General features: G+C 41.1%; 1 protein-coding gene across 1 annotated transcript in view; it reads left to right on the top strand.

The window, feature by feature from the left end:
• The first annotated feature begins 2,727 nt into the window (after nt 1-2,727).
• gpc5a (glypican 5a) overlaps nt 2,728-21,353 on the top strand; it is a 153,686-nt gene continuing 135,060 nt past the window's right edge. The window contains exons 1-2 of the mRNA XM_030724915.1: nt 2,728-3,144; nt 6,378-6,539. Coding sequence (XP_030580775.1) covers nt 2,994-3,144; nt 6,378-6,539 — 313 coding nt within the window. The 5' untranslated portion in view covers nt 2,728-2,993. The remainder of the gene's footprint in view (nt 3,145-6,377; nt 6,540-21,353) is intronic.

Here is a 21,353-nt window from a genome sequence, read left to right on the forward strand (position 1 = left end):
TCCCCCTCAAAGTTGCCTCATGGAGCAGTACAGCCATCCTTCCTGTGATGCTGTAATCTGTCTGTGTATTGCCAAAGTGCTTACAGTGCAGGTAGTACTATGGAATACCTACTGCAGTGGAGGCACTTACAGCAATACCCTGACACCAATGTGCACGATCCTGTTACGTGTCGTGTTTTGAAATACTGTCTTTGTGCTAAGGTGCATCTAGTGCAGATAGTGAAATAGACTAGCACCTACTGCCCTAAGTGCTCCTTCTGGCATAAGGGGCTGTGATATGCGCCACCAGACCATTTTCAATTTCTAATTGGGCTCAAATATCTCGCAGTTCTCTGCTAGTTTTGCATAGTTGCACTACAAGAATAGATGAGTTGTGCAAATCTATGCAAAACTGATGGTGGCCTGCTTGCTCTCCACCTGTTTAGATTATTTATTGGGGGTGTGTGTCCATCAACCTGATGTAATTAAACTAACAGTTTAAAAACCAATGTGCCACTACTTGTCCAGTGACCTGAGGTTCAGCAGTACTAAAGTGCTTATAGTGCAGGTAGTGTTTTGGACAATCTACTGCAATGTAAGCACTTGAAGTACTTCTAACTGCAACTTTCTGAAGCGGCATCAGTTGAATTGGCGAAGATGGGTTTTTGTCAATCATCACTTGGTCAGTTTTGCTGGTTTGCATTCAGCTTTAACAGGTGTTTGCTGTGCAAATCCATGCAAAACTGACTGTGTTGATGAGCTGTATTCTCCTAAGAGGGACTGGCAGACTTCATCAGTACACTTTTTTTAAAATTGCGTATGATTATAGATTCGGAGACATCCTTTCCTGTGCAGGTGGGGATGGGTGGCAATGCTGTGCTCCTGAAGGTATTGCACTTGTCCCGGCCTGTGTGGGAATAAGGAGATGGAGCTGACCTGGATCTTAACTGGATATGTTAATCATCCATTTTCTAACCAACTCCCATGTTTTGGCCAGTTTTGTGTGTGTGTGTGTGTGTGTGTGTGTGTGTGTGTGTGTGTGAGAAATGAGTGTAAATATATTAACTGGTTATTGTAATGTTTCTTGAAAGATTAAATTTCTAATGTCCTCTAACTTGTGCTAATCTTGATGAGTTGTCAGTTTAAGGTGTTTAAACACTGCGTAGTTGATGGATCTCGGCTTGACTTCAAGTGTTTGAAAAGCTCTTAAATGGTGAAATTTCACCATTTATTGTCTCTGTATGTGGCTCTGTTATGAGTGGTGTCAAACCCTTAAATGATCTTGAACCATATGGCTTCTTAGGTGTTTTAATGTTGCAAAATTGGATTTAAGTACAAATTGAATTTTGTAACAAAGCTTTTTTGGTCTGCAGAGACTAAACACTTTAGATAATGAACAAGTAGCTCTTTCACATGTAAAAAGCTGTGCTGTGTTTAGTTAGAAACAACATAGGCATGCTTTAATTTTTCACATTAAGGCTTGCCTGTGCACACAAAACCAAGGGCATACACTTTAAAAAAAAAAAAAAAAAAAAATGCAGACAGCTGCCTGAGATTTGTAGCGGTCACATGAAGGTGGCTGAATCAACTGAATGTGTAAACCTGGGGTTTCCCAATCAACCTCCGAGTAGGTTAAAGTGAAAGGTGGTGTTGGCTGCATCTGACCAATCGCAAACATGGATAAATGTACTGGCAGAAGAGTGGCTGATCTGTGTAAAGATTTAAAAAAATATATTGGGGGAAGAAATAAAGGGTTAAACACAACACAGCTGCAGACATAAGGACAGAGTGAGTGAATAAGACTGGAAAAGACCAGTTTAGTCTACTTGAATCCAGGAAGGAAAGCCTGCAAAAATGCTCAGAGTAACATCTGTCATTAAGACGCGAGACTGATGGATTAGTTTGTATTCGTTTGGCTGCAGCACTGTTAGTGTTTAAGGGTCTGAGAGCAAAGACTAAAAACAATTAGACCGCATGCAAAATTGATGCAAGGGCCACAAGTACAAAGAGCTGCAAAACTACAGCCAACAGGAAAAAGAAAAATCCAGGTAAAAAAGTTGCATCAGTTTATATTCCTGATATTCAGGGAAACGCAAAAACTTTACACACTGAAGGCCGGAGGATCCTCCCGGAGAACTGACGCTATTTTATCCGAGAACTGATTGGTGGCGATTTCACACTTTGAACATAGGTCAAGTCTGCGGCACAGTTTGCCACATCGATGAACCGCCTTTGTAATACTGAATATGCAGGGTTAGGCGCAAATCCTGCTTGCAGGCCCCTGGTTAAAAGCCGTAGGTTATAATCACATGAGGGTAAAATTATATACCTCTTATATGTAAACCAACAGTTTACATCAAGACCAGCTCACAAACGGGTTTAAAAATTTAACTTTTCATCGTCAACCTTCATGAAACATTAAACCATACATGTACGCGTCATTAAAACCACCACTTCTTATTTTTAAGTTGATCAAGCCTGGCAATTGTAAAGACGCACAGTGTACGTCAGAGGACCACTTTTGGCTACGATGAGGACGACACAAAAATAATACTAAAAAATATATGCAGTTCATTTTATTTTAATGCTAATATATTAAAATTAGTTGACATTCTTCCCGTGTTGGAGCGAATTTTGTCTGCTGCCTGAGAATATCAAAGCTGAGCTCTGTCCACTAGATGGCGCTGCCTGGTTGCGCTTGTGCAGCGGATTCAACCTCTGGCTGCAGGTAACGTTACGGTACCGCCTCTGCTGTCGGTCCAGCCAACTTGGACAACTTGCCTCTTTGAAACCGACAAGTCACACCGCTGTAACTTTGTCCCTGCGTGTGGATTTAAAGGTTAATCCTCGACGGAAACAAACGGCACACGTGTCGACGCTCAACCCTGCGATGTGGACTCACCTGATAACTGGCACTCTCTAGGTTTAAGAGAAACCTCAACTTCCAAGTAGACTTATTTATTTTTTTTTATTTTTAAACATTTTTCTGATCATTAACCCGGGATTTTATTAAAATGGATGCGCTGTGGGTCCACCGTGTTTTCCTCCTGGCATGTTGCTGTGGCTCAGGGCTCGGAAGTCCAAACAAATGCGACGAAGTGCGCAAAGTTTTCCAACTCAAACAAATCGGACCAAGTCAATTATTGCCTTTAAGTCCCACACCAGGTATGTTGAGTTTTTCCTTCCAGATGAATTCTCACAAAAAAATCAGACAGTAACGCAAATGACTAATTCCCCATTTTCATCTTCACATCAATCAGCACCACAAACCGTGATTGGAAGGAACAGACAAATGCAGAGCTGTTAACGTCTGTGTAGCTGCTTTTAACCTGTCATTTTCTGTCTTTGCAGTTACAAAACGCGCATTTTGAACACGTTTCAAGTATATGCGTGTGTGTGTGTGTGTGTGTGTGTGTGTGCAGTTATGTTAATAACAGAGGCTGCAGAACAAGAGGTCTTGCATGTTTTGGGGTCACAGAACAAATCCACTCATTTTTCTGTTACAGTAGTGTAATATTGTAGTAATTATCACGTATATGTTGCAAATGTCGGGCAACCATAAATAAATTTGGAAATTGCCCTAATTTTTTTTTAAAGCAGACAAGCAGCACAAAAAAGTATAAATCAGGATGTTTGATCTCCATGAAGCTGCTGAGATTACTATAGGGCCCTGATGAAAAGCTCTCTTTCAGGTGTTTACCGCAGATAAGTGGCTTGGAGAGATAAACAGGAATTATTCTGAGTAAAGTTAGGTAAACTAGGCCTCACTTAACTTTATGAATGCCACCCATGGTAATTTGGTTCAAGATTTTCTTTTGGGGGGTGGGGTGGGGGTTATTATGGGTGTGGACATTTCATGTAGGCTGTCATTGACTGTGGATGGCTGCCCCCTCCTGCGCCTGCTGCTCTCTGGCCTCTTCTTGGAAAAGTAAATCTTAATGGTGTTGACTGCCATCCTGCCACAAACTGCTCCCTATAAACTTCATCACCTCATTTCCCTGCTGCTGTGAGGAAAAATGATTCAGTTGACCGAAAGGCCTCAAATGCCTCCTAAACCTTTTAATAACCCTTATATTGCCATCATCACTCCTGCACCTCAAACAAGCCTGTGTGGCTGTGCGGATTTAGGGTTTGGTGCTGTTTCATTGCACAACTGCAAACTAGATTTTAAGCAAGATAAGCTCTTTATTCAGTGGCTCCTAACCCTGTAAAAACATTTGCCACTCTTTAAAAACTCTGACATTTCTAATGGCTCCAGAGCTTAAAGTGCATCTTGACATCAGAAAGATGTAAATTGTTCCCTTGATGGATTCAGATTATTGTCCTGAGATACATAAGGTAGTGTAATGAGAGATAGTGAGCAGTATAGCTGATGCTTGAAAGTCATTTTTTACAAGTTATCTATAATTGAGGCGAAGTTTGTGGAAAAACAGCCCCTAGAAATTCCAGGAATCTGAGATACAGAGCTGTTTCCATGTTCGACAGTGCCCGTCTGATAAGACGTGCCGTTTTAGGTCAAAACACAGCAAGTCAGAGGTCTATCACCTCAGCCAAAAATGCTGTTGACTGTAGTGATGGAAATGTGAATAGTCCCGGAAAGCATTTAGGTTAAAAAAGTAGGACCTGGGGCCCTTTCATGTTGTCTTATCAGGAACACTTTGAATTCCTCCACGTGTGCCATCGCCTGCTCTTCTCTCTTCCCTCACTCTTGAAGCTCGCAGGGAGCTGATAGTGTCTCTGGCAACAGCTCAGCACACGCTGTCTAGGCATGTCAGAGAGGCTTTTGCAGAGTTTTCGGGCTCTTTGTGGATGTTTTGATCGTCCCTTATGTGGGGAGATTGCTTATAATTCTTAGCAGTGGAATACTCAGGACAACATTTGAGGGAGATGATAATGCTTTTACTCAGATCTCACCTCCGGATCTCATTGTTTGGGTTTTCTTGCTTCAGTAAAACATTTTTTTCAACTTGTCCGCTGCTAGGAAAGCCTCGTTCTAATGTCTGTTTTTAACCAACGTCTTATGAATAGCTTCTGGTTTTGAAGTAATTCTCAGGATCAGCGGCTGATGGTTCACATACATTTGGCCGTTTCTTGATCACAGTTTCAATCTGTTGGTTCCAAATTCACTCACAATTTATTGCTGTAATTTATGTATGTTTATATGGTGTCCAAAGTGAAGGAGGCCATTACAACAAAATAAAGCTACCAGAGAGCTAGCAAAAACTTCAGTATCGGCCAAATCAACAATCTGGTGCATTTTTAAAAAAATTAATGCGCTGATCAGCTCAGCAACACCAAAAGGTCCGAAAGACCACAGAAGACAACTAAACTGCACGATGACAGAATTATTTCCACGTTTAACAGAAACAAAAACAACCTCTAAAAAAGGCAAGAACACTCTCTAGGAGGCAGGCATATCATTGTCCAATTCCACACTGTCTTCATGAATGTAAATACAGAATTTACAACAAGGTGCAAATTACTGGTTGGACTCAAGAACAAGAAGTTCTGATTAGAGTTTCCCAGAAAACATCTAAAAGAGCCTGCACAGTTCTTTGGACGGATGAAACCAAGATGAACCAGAACGATGGGAAGAGAAAAGAATGTAGAAGGAGAGCAACAGCTCAGGATCCGAAGCATACCACATCATCTGTCAAACATGGTGGAGACAGTGTTACAGCATGGGCACGTATGGGCATGAAGAACCGGGTCACTTGTGTTTATTGATGATGAGACTGCTGATAAAAGCAGCAGGATGACTTGTGAAGCCTGTGGGGGGGGCCGTACTCTCTGCTCAGATTCAGCCAAATGCTGCAAAACTGATCAGACAGTGCTTCACAGTGCAAGAAGATAATGAAGCAAAGCAAACTGCAAAAGCAACCCAGGTTTCTCAAGGCAGAGAAATTCTTCAATGGGCAAGTCAGTCATCAGATTTCAACCCAATAGAGCATGCTTTACAGTCAGTGAAGACAAAAGTGAATGTAGAGAGACTCACAAGCAGCAACTGGAGGTGCCTGCAGAAAAGGCCTGTCAGAGCATCTCAAGGGAGGCAACACAGCATTTGGAGATGTCCATGGGTTCTAGACTTTAAGCAGTCACTGACCGCAAAGGATCAAAAGGATTTTCATCCTTTGCAGTATTAAAAACAATCATATTTAAAATTCTGCTAGTTTGTCCAATTAATTTTGAGCCTCTGGAAATGGGGGATTATGTCTAAAATGTGGCTGTAATTCCTCTAATTTGTGATTAAGTGTTAATGGTAGTGAGGCACAAACTGGGGCCATTGAATCCCTTACCAAGAGCAAAATATTCAAACTTCCCCTCCGTGCATTTTACCTTTGTCATATTTTAATCCGTAATGCTTAAAGCTACTAAAATTTAGTGTTGATGAATCTTAGGTTCAGATCTTCAGGTGTGTGCGTCCAAGAACTCCACGTGTTGCACCAAAAAGATGGAGGAGAAGTACCAGGTGGCGGCCCGGCGAGACATCCAGAACCGTATCCAGACGTCCAGCTTCAGCCTGAAGTTTCTCATATCGCGCAACGTGGCCGCTTTTCAAGGTAGGACTCGAGTTCTGTCTTCGTGTTTAATCATCGTGTGCCTAAGCACAAGCTGAGTTCAAATGTTTATTGTGATAATACATGTGTAGATGTTTTTGTGTGTTTTCGAGCTGACGTCTGCTCAAAGGAGTGAAGGTTTGTGTGGGTGCTGTCAAAACAGTGGGTGAGTCAGTTTGCGTGCAATAAGGCTCCACATCAGAGCAAACAGAGTTTCTGTCCTCCTTACCGCTACCATGTTGGGGGTGTAAATATCTGTCAGGTATGTGTGCTGAGGCTTCTCTTCCTGTGCAAGGTCCTGACCTTTATCCTGTGAATGAATCAAACCTGTCATATTTAGAGTCCTGGGCTGTAGTTATCTCATCATAAACACATCTTAAAAGGGGCTGAAGTGGACTTCCATCGCTGTGCTGTTTTTCATTCCTCTTCATCCTTTCGCTCAGTGACAACTCACAGGTAGCAACTTGCCTCTCTCTGCGTGCCCCCCCCCCTGCCTTCCTTCACTCCGGCTGATAGCTGACATACGATGGCTGAAATGGGTGGGCAGCAAGCTTAGAGCTTCTGACTTCAGTGTACAATTTCAGACATATCATTAAGCCAATTCACTTTAATGATGTCTCTAAGTTTTAAAAAAGACGTGCTGTTATCCTCCCCCCGACACGTAAAAGATTTATAGGAGTGACTCGCATGATCACAGTGTTTCAGTCGCGGTTTGCAGGGGCAATGCCCTGTTTTTTTGTCTTGAGATGTTTCTCGTGTCTTTTCGGGCTCTGGAGCTAAAAAAAAAAACCCATGCTGTTGTCTTTCTTCTGAAGTTTACGAAGGGTGACGCATCTGAGACGCGGTTAAAACTGCTGACACTTTAAGCGTAAGGCTTGTACCAGCTGCTTTCTGTGGCACTCTTCCCCAAACTGATCAGCTGCTGCAGAAAACCAAAATTTGAAAGTTTAACCCAGTTATGAAAATTAAAAAAAATCTAATCTGGTTTTGTAGATTTGGTAATGGAGAATGGAGCCCTGTGGCACAGAGGAATTATATTAGACTTCGATCACACTGACAGCACTTAGGTCAAAATATTGCTGTTTCTATGATAAAACAAAAATTGCATTTGGACTCCTACTTAAAGGTCTATAGATGTATTCTTCTGTCTACCCTTTAGAGTTCTCCTTAAAACCTCAGCGCTCAGGGTCAGCTGCGGTAGCTGGTAGCTGCTTGAAAATAAGCAGCCCTCTCATAGTTTGGTCTGTGGAATGGCAGCCAGTGTGAGCTTCTGCCAAACTAAACAGAGGTCCCTGTCAACATCAGCTCCCATCAGTCAACAAACACTGGTGGCTGCTTCCAACATCCAAGCTGAATAATACAAGTGGCAACAGACGTTCAGGATGTTAGAGTCACAGCTGAATTGTTACTGAATATTTCACATATTAGAGCATTTTGTAAAGCTGCTAAGTTTCTTTTTTTGTTTGTTTAAAAGTGTTTTATTTATTGCAGACTAAATGAGGGCTGCAAATGAATGAACCTGACTAACAGTTACAATCATTCTCAATAATATGATGAGCAGATATAGCTTTGTCGTTCTAAATGTCATAAAATAATGAAAAAATACATAAATAAAGGTCAGATGGTAGAGCGGGTTGTCTACCAATCAAAAGGTCAGTGGATTGATCCCCTGTTCATGTGTTGAAGATACTAAAGCCTGAATTGCCCGTGATACATCCACCTATCCAGGGTGTGTGTGTGTGTTCGTGTGTGTGTGTGTGTGTTTGAATGCTAGATAAAAGTACTTAGGTATAGATAAAAGCACTGGATGAATGTGTGTATGATGTGATAAAGTGTTTTGAGTATTAACATTGAATAGAAAGGTGCTGTATAAGTACCAGTCCATGAAATTAAAATGATATGATGCTTTTATAAGTTGTTGTAGGTGCATAAATGCTAATGTTGAAATGTGTTCACAGGTTGAGATTCAGTTATTAAACGATTTCAAACAAACATCGACATATTTTTCCACTGAAAATCACCTAAATCAGCCTTAGCGGGCTGACCCAGAACTGTATCCACTCCAAGGTAGCCTATCATAGGCTCTATAACAAATCAGTAAACCACGTCTGAGTCCACTTGCATGGCAGGAGGGACCCAGAATTGATAAGGATCACGGATTCAGACTGGATCAGGCCCGGATCCATTTCAATGCATTTTGAAGCTCATCCCATCCGGATCCATTTAGAATCCATTCATAGCAGCTTGCTTTGTAGCTGACCAACATGCAGACCAACATCTAAAAACGCTCACATTTCTTATAACATGTTTGCCTTTATGGATCAAACAGTTACTATGAACTATTAGGCTGCTAGTAACTCAGTAAAACATCTGCTCTGGCTGTAAGAGAACCATCTATCAGTTAATGCTGTGACTGGATCAAATTATAAACGCTTACACTGGAAAACATTAGAGTTTTTTTTTTTTCTGTGAATCCCATTAAGCATTTTTATCAAGTAATGGGAAAAATAATGTAATCCTTTTATAAATGATGAGGTTGTTGCATCCCAACAGTACAATAAATGTTTACTCAATATTTATTGAAAAAAAACAAAATGGTCATAATCTGTTGCAAAAACGCAGTTTACTGACACAGTCGGTCAGCATGGCTGCTTTTACTGATTGGCAGGGGGAGTTTAGTCTTTTCACCATTTTGGTGTATTCTACTAAAATAGACTCAGGTGCTCCATTTCCCCCCTGAGCTCATTTTGTTTTACGCCAACTTTTTTTTGTTTTGTTTTGTTTTAAAGCACACCAAATTTAACATCCATAATAATAATAATAAAAGTCCACAGACCAGTGATTCCAGGGATGTTATGTCTGTCTTTGATACACAGTCTGTGGATCAGAACTGTTTTCCTGCATGGGTGACGCAACCAAATGAAGACCACTAAACATTGCTCCTACCAAATGTTTACGCTTTGAAAGTTACTGATTACTTAGTAAATGATAGCTTATAAATATGAAAGATAACATAACAAAAGTAAAAATGATAAAAAAACAAACAAACTTTACAATAAACACAACGTAATTTCCTCTCCAAACACCTGTTGAATTCTGTCTGTCTTGTTCTTGAGGTAAATCTGTGTTAATCAAAACGCATGTTTGTTCAAATGTAGACGCAGACTTTTCGGCTCACAGTCTTAAGTGTCTGTTTACACACACACACACACGCACACACACACGCACGCACGCACGCACACCAGAGCCACCCACGTGGCATTGTTCTGTTTGGCGTAGATGTTTTAAGAGCCTTTGTCACATCGAGGAGACTCGCTGTGGCACGTTATATATGGGAGGCACGGAGGGACCCGAGTGTCTGGTGTCTGGCAGGTTTTTAAGATTTTAACAGAGTGGAAAACAGAACTGTTTTGCAGTTCATGTGCAGACATAAAAGAATCCCAAGTCAAGCATTTAATCCGTAGATCCTATCTGGGGAGTGTTCAGTGATGCTGAATTAATATGAATGAATTATTTCTTATTCGACTCGTGTGAGTGTGAGATTTGTTTCAGCTTTTTTTTTTTTTTTTTTTTTTTTTAAAGACTATAATGGCAGTAAAGGAAAGAGCCAAAAACTCAGTCGTCTTTAGGAGAAAAAAAAAAACTTTTCTCAATACTTGTGCTGTTCTGCTTCAGTTTTGTAGTTTATTATAATAATAAAAATATGGACAGGCAAGCTTTCTAGTGCTGGGGTGGGGGTGGGGGGGGGTGGGAGCAGAAACAACTCTTGCTGACATAGTCTCCAAATGATTGGCAGCCCTGCACTGCAATTTGAGAGACAACAGAGAACAAGCAGAGTATCTAATGCATTACAGCCACAGACAGGAAGCAGGACGAGTTAAAAGGGGGTAGGCTAATGTGGTCATTTGTTCTGTGCAAAGCCTTCAATTAGGCATCTTTATATGATGCTGCTGAAGGGAGAGGGGGATGAGGAAATTAGAGGAATGTAGCTGGATAAACACTCAGGAGACACTGAGAAATAAAAGGAACTCATAAAAATCTATTTAAAATGTTTTTTTGTTTTTCTGTCGGACTCTGTGCTTATATTTTTGTGCTTAAAAAATCTTCAAGGGCATCTTTTATGTAGACAAAAAAAAAAAAAAAAACACTCAGCGGTTTAACACAATGAAAACAAGTGCTTGAGCTGTTAATTGTGGGCAGCGTTTCAAAGCGGCGCTCATCCCACAGTAATGGTTCATTACATTTTTTTGCACTTTTCTTCAGAGAAATATTTCACAGCATTTCTATATCTCATCCTTAAATGAACCTGACTGCTGCCTTTCAGGTCATTTCACAGCCAAAAGTTAGCTGAGCAACTACGAATGGGCGGGGTGCACAGTAAAGACGGAGTTGGCGGCCTTTGAGTTTTCTGCACATCGCCTTTTTTTTTTTTCCCCTTCCAGCCGCCGGTCTGTCAGCAAGTCTCCCAGGACTGCATGTTTTCATTCAGTGCTGTGAGGTTTGTGCACTTGGTCCACACAACGCAGAAAATATGCAGCCTGCTGAGCAGAGCTTCAGGGGAGATCTTTTTTTTTCATCCTGTGCAGGTTTGTCTTACATCCATGGCAACCAACCTGTGCAATCCCCAGCTCCCCGTGGGGTAGGAGTCACATAAACCTCAAACAAAACCCACTATGAATCAGCTGTTGAGATGCCTGAGAAAAGTTTCTGAGTTGGGCTGCTCAAATCAGAGCAAAACTGTCTGAGATAGCCAGATCAAAGCAATGCCCTCCTCCAGGAGAAGCTTTGATTTTTTTTGGGAGGGGGGATTTGAAAAGCAGCGTGTTGTATTGTGCCTGCTGTAGAACTGTTTGTGTAAATAATATAATCAGGAATTTGTAAAAACTCCCTGCTGGTGTAGCAGACAGACTTAGTTCAGTTTATACATGCCTACACACATCCAGTATTGATAGGATATTAAAGAACATGTTTGTGTGCAGCTACATCAGAGGTTGGTCTAAAAATGACAGTGATGGTAGGTTTTGCTTGTAAACTATCAAAAGAATAGTTTCTTGAATTTTTTTATTTTGAGGAATGTGCTTTTTCTTTTGTCTTTTGCAAAAACTTTAATTCAATTCACTTTCATATCTGTCTGTTAAATACGAGGCTACAGCCACTGAATCGGGCAACCGATATGCTGTTACTGCAGCATCTACAGCTGCCTGCTGACCGTGGCAGCCTGTCTACCTGCAGAGAGCGTCTCTCGCCAGGCGGAGGCGGAATTCAACGTATGGGACAGCCGGTCTGTGGGCTACTCTTGCTTATGCTGTTGCTGGTTTGGTTTATGGCAGCTGCGGAGAAGAGCAAAGTTATAAAGCAATGAAAGAGGTTGTGTTCATGCTGTGTTTTTAATCTTTGATGTTTTTGTGGTTTTTTTCTTTGTTTTTTTTGTGCGTATCCCATTTCTCAGGAACTCTGGAACAGGAGACACATTTTACTTCCTTCCCTGTTCCAGCTCACTTGTCAACCAATCAGCATTTGACCTATGCACAGCTGAGTTACTGCTGGGTGCACAGTAGGGAATGGCAGTACGGTGGTGTGGTGGTTAGCACTGTTGCCTCACAGCTATAAGGTCTTGTCCGCCTGGGTCTTTCTGTGTGGAGTTTGCATGTTCTACCTGTGTCTGTATGGGTTTACTCCAGTTTCCTCCCACAGTCCAAAGGCATGCAGTTACTGGAGTTAGGTTAACTGGTGATTCTAAATTGCCCATAGGTATGAATGTGAGTGTAGATGCTTGTCTGTCTCTCTGTGTTTGCCCTGTGACAGCTGGCAACCTGTACAAGGTGTATCCTGCCTCTCGCCCTATGACAGCTCGGATAGTCTCCAGCCCCCCCACGACCCTGAACAGGATAAGCGGAAGAGAATGGATAGATGCACAGTAGTATGTTTGCGTAGGTTGAAAACCCCTCTCTGTATGCTCTGTATAGGCAATCATCTCCACAAACTGACATGACCACAGTGCCATAATTATAATCATCAGTTTCTGATGGAGTGAAGATGTATGGATTTCAGTCTCTTCAATGTTGTGTGTTTTCTGTTTGTGATTTTAATTTGTTTTGGTTGTTCATGGCATTATGATGATACATACTGGATGGTGACATAAAATTGTTTATTTCATGGTGTTGCAGAATACACTGTGTACAGCAGTATTTTTTTCAGCATCATCAAGTACCACATATACCTTTTTTAAGACTGTGAGACAGAACTGGGAGAAGGTCCAGTCAAGACTAATTGAGGAGCATGTTCCTGCCTCTGTAGCATGGATGTGGTTTGGTTATGAAAATGACACGGGCCAGAAAACTATGCTTTGCAAATTATGCTGTTCACCGGTCTCCATAAATCAAGGCTCAAACACCACAAACCTCTTCTACCACCTACGTACGAATCATTTGAAAGAGAATCCAGAGAGTTCATGAATGAGAAGCACAAAAGAAGCATCAGGGGCTCAAAATAAAGCCCAGAGTCAAACATTGAAGTTGCTGCTACAGTTTAAATTTGAAAGTAGTGTTTGCATTTGTTTTTTTTGTTTTTTTTAATATAACAGTTTTAAGTTAGGCCAGGAATAATTTATGAAACATTTTATATCTTATGCATTAATATTTAAAATGTTTACATTACTGGCCACTGCCCAGAAGATAATCATATATGAATATCACCATTCATTTTTAAGTATACCAACCCCAAGACATAGCCCACAATCATTAGCTAACTAAACAGAGTTGCCATAGCTAATGCTACCCATTATACTATGTTAAGGTAGATTGTCTGCTGTTAACTGGGGCTGTGTATGGTTCTCGATAATACATAAAGATGATGATGATGATACTTTATTGATCCCACAATGGGGAAATTACAGCGCTCTTAGGACAAATATTTCAGTCCAGTTGTTCGCTGACCGTTCCTGCCCCAGCCCTGTCTTTCTCCTTAGAAAGTTTCCCTCCGATCTCTGCACCTGAGCTGCTAAAATTAGTTAAATCTATGAAAGTGTCTTCGTGTTCCCTGGATATTCTACCTGCATCCCTAATTAAAAATTTTTTTCTGCACATCAGTTCATGTATTCTTTCTATGTTAAATACTTCACTGCTCTTAGGTCAAGTTCCCGCTTATCTTAAGACCGCTGTCATCCATCCACTTTTAAAGAAATCCAAACTTGACCCCGCTGCTTTCAATAATTATAGACCAATATCTAAATTACCATTCCTATCTAAGATACTGGAAAGGTTGTTGCTAAGCAGCTTACTGCCTTTTTGGAACAACATAATATCCTGGATAAATTTCAGTCTGGCTTTCGTAGAGCTCATTCTACTGAGACAGCTCTCCTTAGAGTCTCCAAGGATGTTTTGTTGAGTAGGGATGCAGGAGAATGTTCCGTTGTAGTGATGTTGGATCTTTCTTCTGCTTTTGACACTGTAGACCATGAAGTTTTACTTGATAGACTACATCGCTGGGTGGGTATATCTGGATCTGCCCTGAAATGGTTTACTTCATACTTGTCAAATCGTCGATTTCATGTGGCAGTTTCTGATTTCAGATCCGACTCTGCTTATCTTGCGTATGGCGTCTCCCAAGGTTCTGTCTTGGGCCCTCTGCTCTTTCTGTTATATTTGCTCCCTTTGAGGCATGTTCTAAACACTTTTGAGGGAATATCGTACCACTGTTATGCTGATGACATTCAGCTGTATATTTCTTTCAAGCATGAACATGTCTCAAAGTTGCAGGTACTAATAATGTGTTTAAAATCCATTAAAAGCTGGCTAGCCGAAAATTTTCTTCAACTTAATGAGGACAAAACTGAAATTCTGATCTGTGCTCCGGATAGATCTGTCTCTAATATAATGATAGCCCTTGGTCCTCTTGCTAAATTCGTTAAGCCTTCTATTAGGAACCTTGGGATAACCTTTGACTCTGCCTTTATGCTTGACTCTCATGTTAAATCGTTGACGCACTCTTGTTTCTTCCACCTTAGGAATATTGCTAAGCTTACCTCCATCATATCTCATTCTGAACTTGAGATGGTTATTCATGCATTTATATCCTCTCGCCTGGACTATTTTAATGCATTGTTTACCTGTCTTAGCAAACATTCCCTGGAGCGTTTACAGGCTGTTCAATTCAATTCAATTCAATTCAATTTTATTTATATAGCGCCAAATCACAACAAACTGTTGCCTCAAGGCGCTTTGTATTGTGGGTAAAGACCCTACAATAATACAGAAAAAACCCAACAGTCAAAACGACCCCCTATGAGCAAGCACTTGGCGACAGTGGAAAGGAAAAACTCCCTTTTAACAGGAAGAAACCTCCAGCAGAACCAGGCTCAGGGAGGGGCAGTCATCTGCCGCGACCGGTTGGGCTGAGGGGAGAGAAAGACATGCTGTGGAAGAGAGCCAGAGATTAATATCAATTAATGATTAAATGCAGAGTGGAGTATAAACAACGTAAATAAGGTGAATGAGAAACAGTGCATTATGTGAACCCCCCAGCAGACTAGGCCTATAGCAGCATAACTAAGGGATGGTTCAGGGTCACCTGATCCAGCCCTAACTATAAGCTTTATCATAAAGGAAAGTTTTAAGCCTAATCTTAAAATAGAGAGGGTGTCTGTCTCCCGAATCCAAGCTGGAAGCTGGTTCCACAGAAGAGGCGCCTGAAAGCTGAAGGCTCTGCCTCCCATTCTACTCTTAAGTATCCTAGGAACCACAAGTAAGCCAGCAGTCTGAGAGCGAAGTGCTCTGTTGGGGTGATATGGTACTATGAGGTCTTTGAGATAAGATGGTGCCTGATTATTCAAGACCTTGTATGTGAGGAGAAGAATTTTAAATTCTATTCTAGATTTAACAGGGAGCCAATGAAGAGAAGCCAATATGGGAGAAATATGCTCTCTCTTTCTAGTCCCTGTCAGGACTCTAGCTGCAGCATTTTGGATCAGCTGAAGGCTTTTCAGGAAGCTTTTAGGACAGCCTGATAATAATGAATTACAATAATCCAGCCTAGAAGTAATAAATGCATGAATGAGCTTTTCAGCATCACTCTGAGAAAGGATGTTTCTAATTTTAGAAATATTGCGCAAATGCAAAAAAGCGGTCCTACATATTTGTTTAATATGTGCATTGAAGGACATATCCTGGTCAAAAATGACTCCAAGATTTCTCACAGTGTTACTGGAGGCCAAAGTAATGCCATCCAGAGTAAGTATCTGGTTAGACACCATGTTTCTAAGATTTGTGGGGCCGAGAACAAGAATTTCAGTTTTATCTGAATTTAGAAGCAGGAAATTAGAGGTCATCCAGGCCTTAATGTCTTTAAGACATTCCTGCAGTTTAACTAATTGATGTGTGTCATCTGGCTTCATTGATAGGTAAAGCTGAGTATCATCTGCATAACAATGAAAATTGATGCAGTGCTTTCTAATAATACTGCCTAAGGGAAGCATGTATAATGTAAATAAAATTGGTCCTAGCACAGAACCCTGTGGAACTCCATAATTAACCTTAGTGTGTGAAGAAGACTCCCCATTTACATGAACAAATTGGAGTCTATGAGATAAATATGATTCAAACCACTGCAGTGCAGTACCTTTAATACCTATAGCAAGCTCTAATCTCTGTAATAAAATGTTATGGTCAACAGTATCAAAAGCTGCACTGAGGTCCAACAGGACAAGAACAGAGATGAGTCCACTGTCAGAGGCTCTAAGAAGATCATTTGTAACCTTCACTAATGCTGTTTCTGTACTGTGATGAATTCTGAAACCTGACTGAAACTCTTCAAATAAACCGTTCCTCTGCAGATGATCAGTTAGCTGTTTTACAACTACTCTTTCAAGAATCTTTGAGAGAAAAGGAAGGTTGGAGATTGGCCTATAATTAGCTAAGACAACTGGGTCAAGTGATGGCTTTTTAAGCAGAGGTTTAATTACAGCCACCTTGAAGGTCTGTGGTACATAGCCAACTAATAAAGACTGATTGATCATTTTTAAGATTGAAGCATCAATAATTGGAAAGACTTCTTTGAACAGTCTAGTAGGAATGGGATCTAACAAACATGTTGCTGGTTTGGAGGAAGTAACTATTGAAGTTAACTCTGAAAGATCAACTGGAGCAAAAGAGTCTAAACAAATACCAGCAGTGCTGAAAGCAGCCGAACATGAAGAATAATCTTTGAGATGGTTATGAATAATTCTTTCTCGAATGTCTAAAATTTTATTTGTAAAGAAATCCATGAAGTCACTACTAGTTAACGTGAAAGGAATACTCGGCTCTACAGAGCTCTGACTCTTTGTCAGCCTGGCTACAGTGCTGAAAAGAAACCTGGGGTTGTTCTTATTTTCTTCAATTAATGATGAATAGTAAGATGTCCAAGCTTTACGGAGGGCTTTTTTATAGAGCAACAAACTTTTTTTCCAGGCTAAATGAGCATCTTCTAATTTAGTGAGACGCCATTCCCTCTCCAGCTTTCGGGTTATCTGCTTTAAGCTGTGCATTTGTGAATTATACCACGGAGTCAGGCACTTCTGATTTGAAGCTTTCCTTTTCAGAGGAGCCACAGTATCCAAAGTTATACGCAGTGAGGATGTAAAATTATTGACGAGATAATCAACCTCACTGGGAGCAGAGTTTAGGTAGCTGCTCTGCACTGTGTTGGCACATGGCACTGAAGAGCATAACAATGAAGGAATTAGATCCTTAAACTTAGTTATAGCACTTTCAGAAAGACTTCTACTGTAATAAAACTTATTCCCCGCTGCTGTGTAATCCATTAAAGTAAATGTAAATGTTACTAAGAAATGATCAGACAGGAGGGGGCTTTCAGGGAATACTGTTAAGTCTTCAGTTTCTATGCCATATGTCAGGACAAGATCCAGAGTATGATTAAAGTGGTGGGTGGGCTCCTTTACATTTTGAGAGAAGCCAATTGAATCTAACAATAGATTAAATGCAGTGTTGAGGCTGTCATTCTCAGCATCTACATGGATGTTGAAATCACCCACTATAATTATTTTATCTGAACTGAGCACTAAATCAGATAAAAAGTCTGAGAAATCAGACAGAAACTCTGAGTAGGGTGTTGTTCAGAGTGCTGCTGCTAGGCTTCTGACCAAATCTTCCAAATATTCTCACATCACCCCCGCTTCTGATTCAGTTACACTGGCTACCTGTGAAATTTAGAATACAGTTTAAGATTCTGGTACTTACATTTAGAGCTCTTCACGAGCATGCCCCATTGTATATTAGTGAACTCCTTCGCTTATATACTCCTTTTAGATCACTGCGGTCATGTGATCAGGGACTACTGTCTGTGCAGTCTACAAGACTGAAAACGAAAGGAGACAGAGCTTTTGCCTCAGTGGCTCCCCGTCTCTGGAACTCTCTCCCTGTCCATCTTAGAGTGGCGGACTCACTGATGCATTTTAAAGGTCTTTTAAAAACACATCTTTTTAGCTTGGCATTTGTTTTTATTAGGCCCGAGCCTCCCGAAGGGATCGGCGAGGAGCCTATTGTATTCGCTCGCACGAAAAACGAAAAAGGGTCACAGTCGAGCGCTTCGCGCTCGACTGTGACAACGGACCCTCAAACAAGGTAGGTCAGGTCGAACGCTTCTCGAAAACGTATATATGGGGGTGAATGGAGCAGCCCATAATTGAAATCGTTAGCGTCATGAGCTAGCTTGCGCGATGAAATTGGGTCAATGACGAGCGCAACGCGCTCGTCATTGACCATGGACCTCACGACAACGTGGGTCGTGTCGAGACGTTTCTGAAAATGTATATATGAAGGTGACTAGAATGGCGCATTATTGGAATCGTTGGCGTTCTCCATTATTATTATTATTATTATTTTTCTTTTCCGCAAATGATCGCAAATTTGACCCCCTGAACATTTACGAAAACGCACCAATTTTTGCACAAAATTCAGGACCGGTGAAAAATTTTGTTTTTTAATATCGCCATTAAAAAACTCAAAAAACCAGTGCAACTGCGCCCCCTGTCAAAATCAAAATACATTGCGCCTATGGGAGGCCTTGCCATGTAAAGTTAGCCCAAGAGTCATGAAATTCGGATCAAACGGAGATCTTGTGAAACCCAACAAAAAAATATATTACACCAACTCCGGACAACAAACAGGAAGTCGGCCATCTTGAATTGAAGTTTGTGAAGCGCAGAGTCAGCATTTTTGCACACCTCGTACTTGAATTAACTTGTCCTAGGGCATTAAACCGACTGGCACCAAAATCGCTCAGGAACATCTTCACAAGTTGGGCATCAAAAGATGTGCGAGGTTTTATAGAATATTCAACGGTGTTGGCATGGCAACCGCGTGAATTTGGTCTTCGTTTTTGTCTCTCGCCGCAATTTTGTTTGTGCATTCGTTCGCACAATCTTTGGCCGATCAGACTCAAAATTTAATAACTTGTTTACTGACCCGGCCTGAACCCACAATTAGGGAATCAAGTTTCTAGGTGCAATAGCGCCCCCTACAGAAGCAAACAAATGTTTGTATAGAGGTCCACAATTTTAGTTTCACTGAAATGCATGAAAATTTGTGTCAACATTCTTGACGTCATCCTCATCAAAAAAGCCAATCACACCCATGCTCTATTTTGTAACACGTTGCCATGGCGGAGCCCGAAATGCCCCATTTTATTCTAATGGGAAAAAGCGAAAAATCCCCCATATTAAAGTTTCTGCTTACTTTGCCCGAAATACATGAAATTTGGTACACAGATTGCTGATGTCAGCCTGATCAAAAAAGTCAATCACACCTATGTCATATTTTGGACGCTGTTCCCATGACGATGCCAAAACTGCCCCATTTTATCCCTATGGGAAAAAATGTGAAATTTCTGCGATGGAAAAATGACCCTTGCTTTCTCAAAAATGCATACACATGCCTGAAATTTGGTACACGCATTGTCCACATCTCCCTGAACATAAAACCTACAGGTGAAAATACTGTAATGTGTAAGGTGTTGCCATGGCGATGCCCAGAATATGGCATCTTTTTCTTTGAGAAAGTCAATACATCCATTGCAGTTTTTCATATGTGACAGCAAAAAAAACCCCGCTAAAATAGGCACGGCTGGAAAAGCTGGGTTCAAATCGGCACCAGCACCTGGGCGGCGGCCGGCGAGGGCCTATTATCGCCGCTTGCGGCTTTAATTATTATTATTTTTCTTTTCCGCAAATGATCGCAAATTTGACCCCCTGAACATTTACGAAAACGCACCAATTTTTGCACAAAATTCAGGACCGGTGAAAAATTTTGTTTTTTAATATCGCCATTAAAAAACTCAAAAAACCAGTGCAACTGCGCCCCCTGTCAAAATCAAAATACATTGCGCCTATGGGAGGCCTTGCCATGTAAAGTTAGCCCAAGAGTCATGAAATTCGGATCAAACGGAGATCTTGTGAAACCCAACAAAAATATATATTACACCAACTCCGGACAACAAACAGGAAGTCGGCCATCTTGAATTGAAGTTTGTGAAGCGCAGAGTCAGCATTTTTGCACACCTCGTACTTGAATTAACTTGTCCTAGGGCATTAAACCGACTGGCACCAAAATCGCTCAGGAACATCTTCACAAGTTGGGCATCAAAAGATGTGCGAGGTTTTATAGAATATTCAACGGTGTTGGCATGGCAACCGCGTGAATTTGGTCTTCGTTTTTGTCTCTCGCCGCAATTTTGTTTGTGCATTCGTTCGCACAATCTTTGGCCGATCAGTCTCAAAATTTAATAACTTGTTTACTGAACCGGCCTGAACCCACAATTAGGGAATCAAGTTTCTACATCCAATAGCGCCCCCTACAGAAGCAAACAAAAGTTTGTATGGAGGTCCACAATTTTAGTTTCACTGAAATGCATGAAAATTTGTGTCAACATTCTTGACGTCATCCTCATCAAAAAAGCCAATCACACCCATGCTCTATTTTCTAACACGTTGCCATGGCGGAGCCCGAAATGCCCCATTTTATTCTAATGGGAAAAAGCGAAAAATCCCCCATACTAAAGTTTCTGCTTACTTTGCCCGAAATACATGAAATTTGGTACACAGATTGCTGATGTCAGCCTGATCAAAAAAGTCAATCACACCTATGTCATATTTTGGACGCTGTTTCCATGACGATGCCAAAACTGCCCCATTTTATCCCTATGGGAAAAAATGTGAAATTTCTGCAATGGAAAAATGACCCTTGCTTTCTCAAAAATGCATACAAATGCCTGAAATTTGGTACACGCATTGTCCACATCTCCCTGAACATAAAACCTACAGGTGAAAATACTGTAATGTGTAAGGCGTTGCCATGGCGATGCCCAGAATATGGCATCTTTTTAGTTGAGTTAGACAATTCATGCATTTCAAAATTTCACACGTAGCAGCCAAAAAAACCGCTAAAACTGGCACGGCCGGAAAAGCACGGTTCAAATCGGCACCGGCGCTTGGGCGGCGGCCGGCGAGGGCCTATTATCGCCGCTTGCGGCTTTTATTATTCTTTGTCCTGTTGTGAAGCACTTCGTAACACCTGTTTTGAGAGGTGCTATATAAATAAAGCTTTACTTACTTTACTTTACTTACTTACTGGTATAAATCTTTACGTGATATAAAAATGTCCCATCACAGTATTATTGCTATAGCACTACCATGCATTTATGTTCCCTAGTGCTCACATTGCATTTGTCTAAGAAGTGAAAGATCCCTGGTTCGATCCCTGGAGGATGCACAACTCCCTCTGGGGTTGCATGAGGAAATCTGCCAGATCAAATATGTGGAGCTAC

Source organism: Archocentrus centrarchus, chromosome 3, assembly GCF_007364275.1.
Source record: "Archocentrus centrarchus isolate MPI-CPG fArcCen1 chromosome 3, fArcCen1, whole genome shotgun sequence".
NCBI lineage: Eukaryota > Metazoa > Chordata > Actinopteri > Cichliformes > Cichlidae > Archocentrus > Archocentrus centrarchus.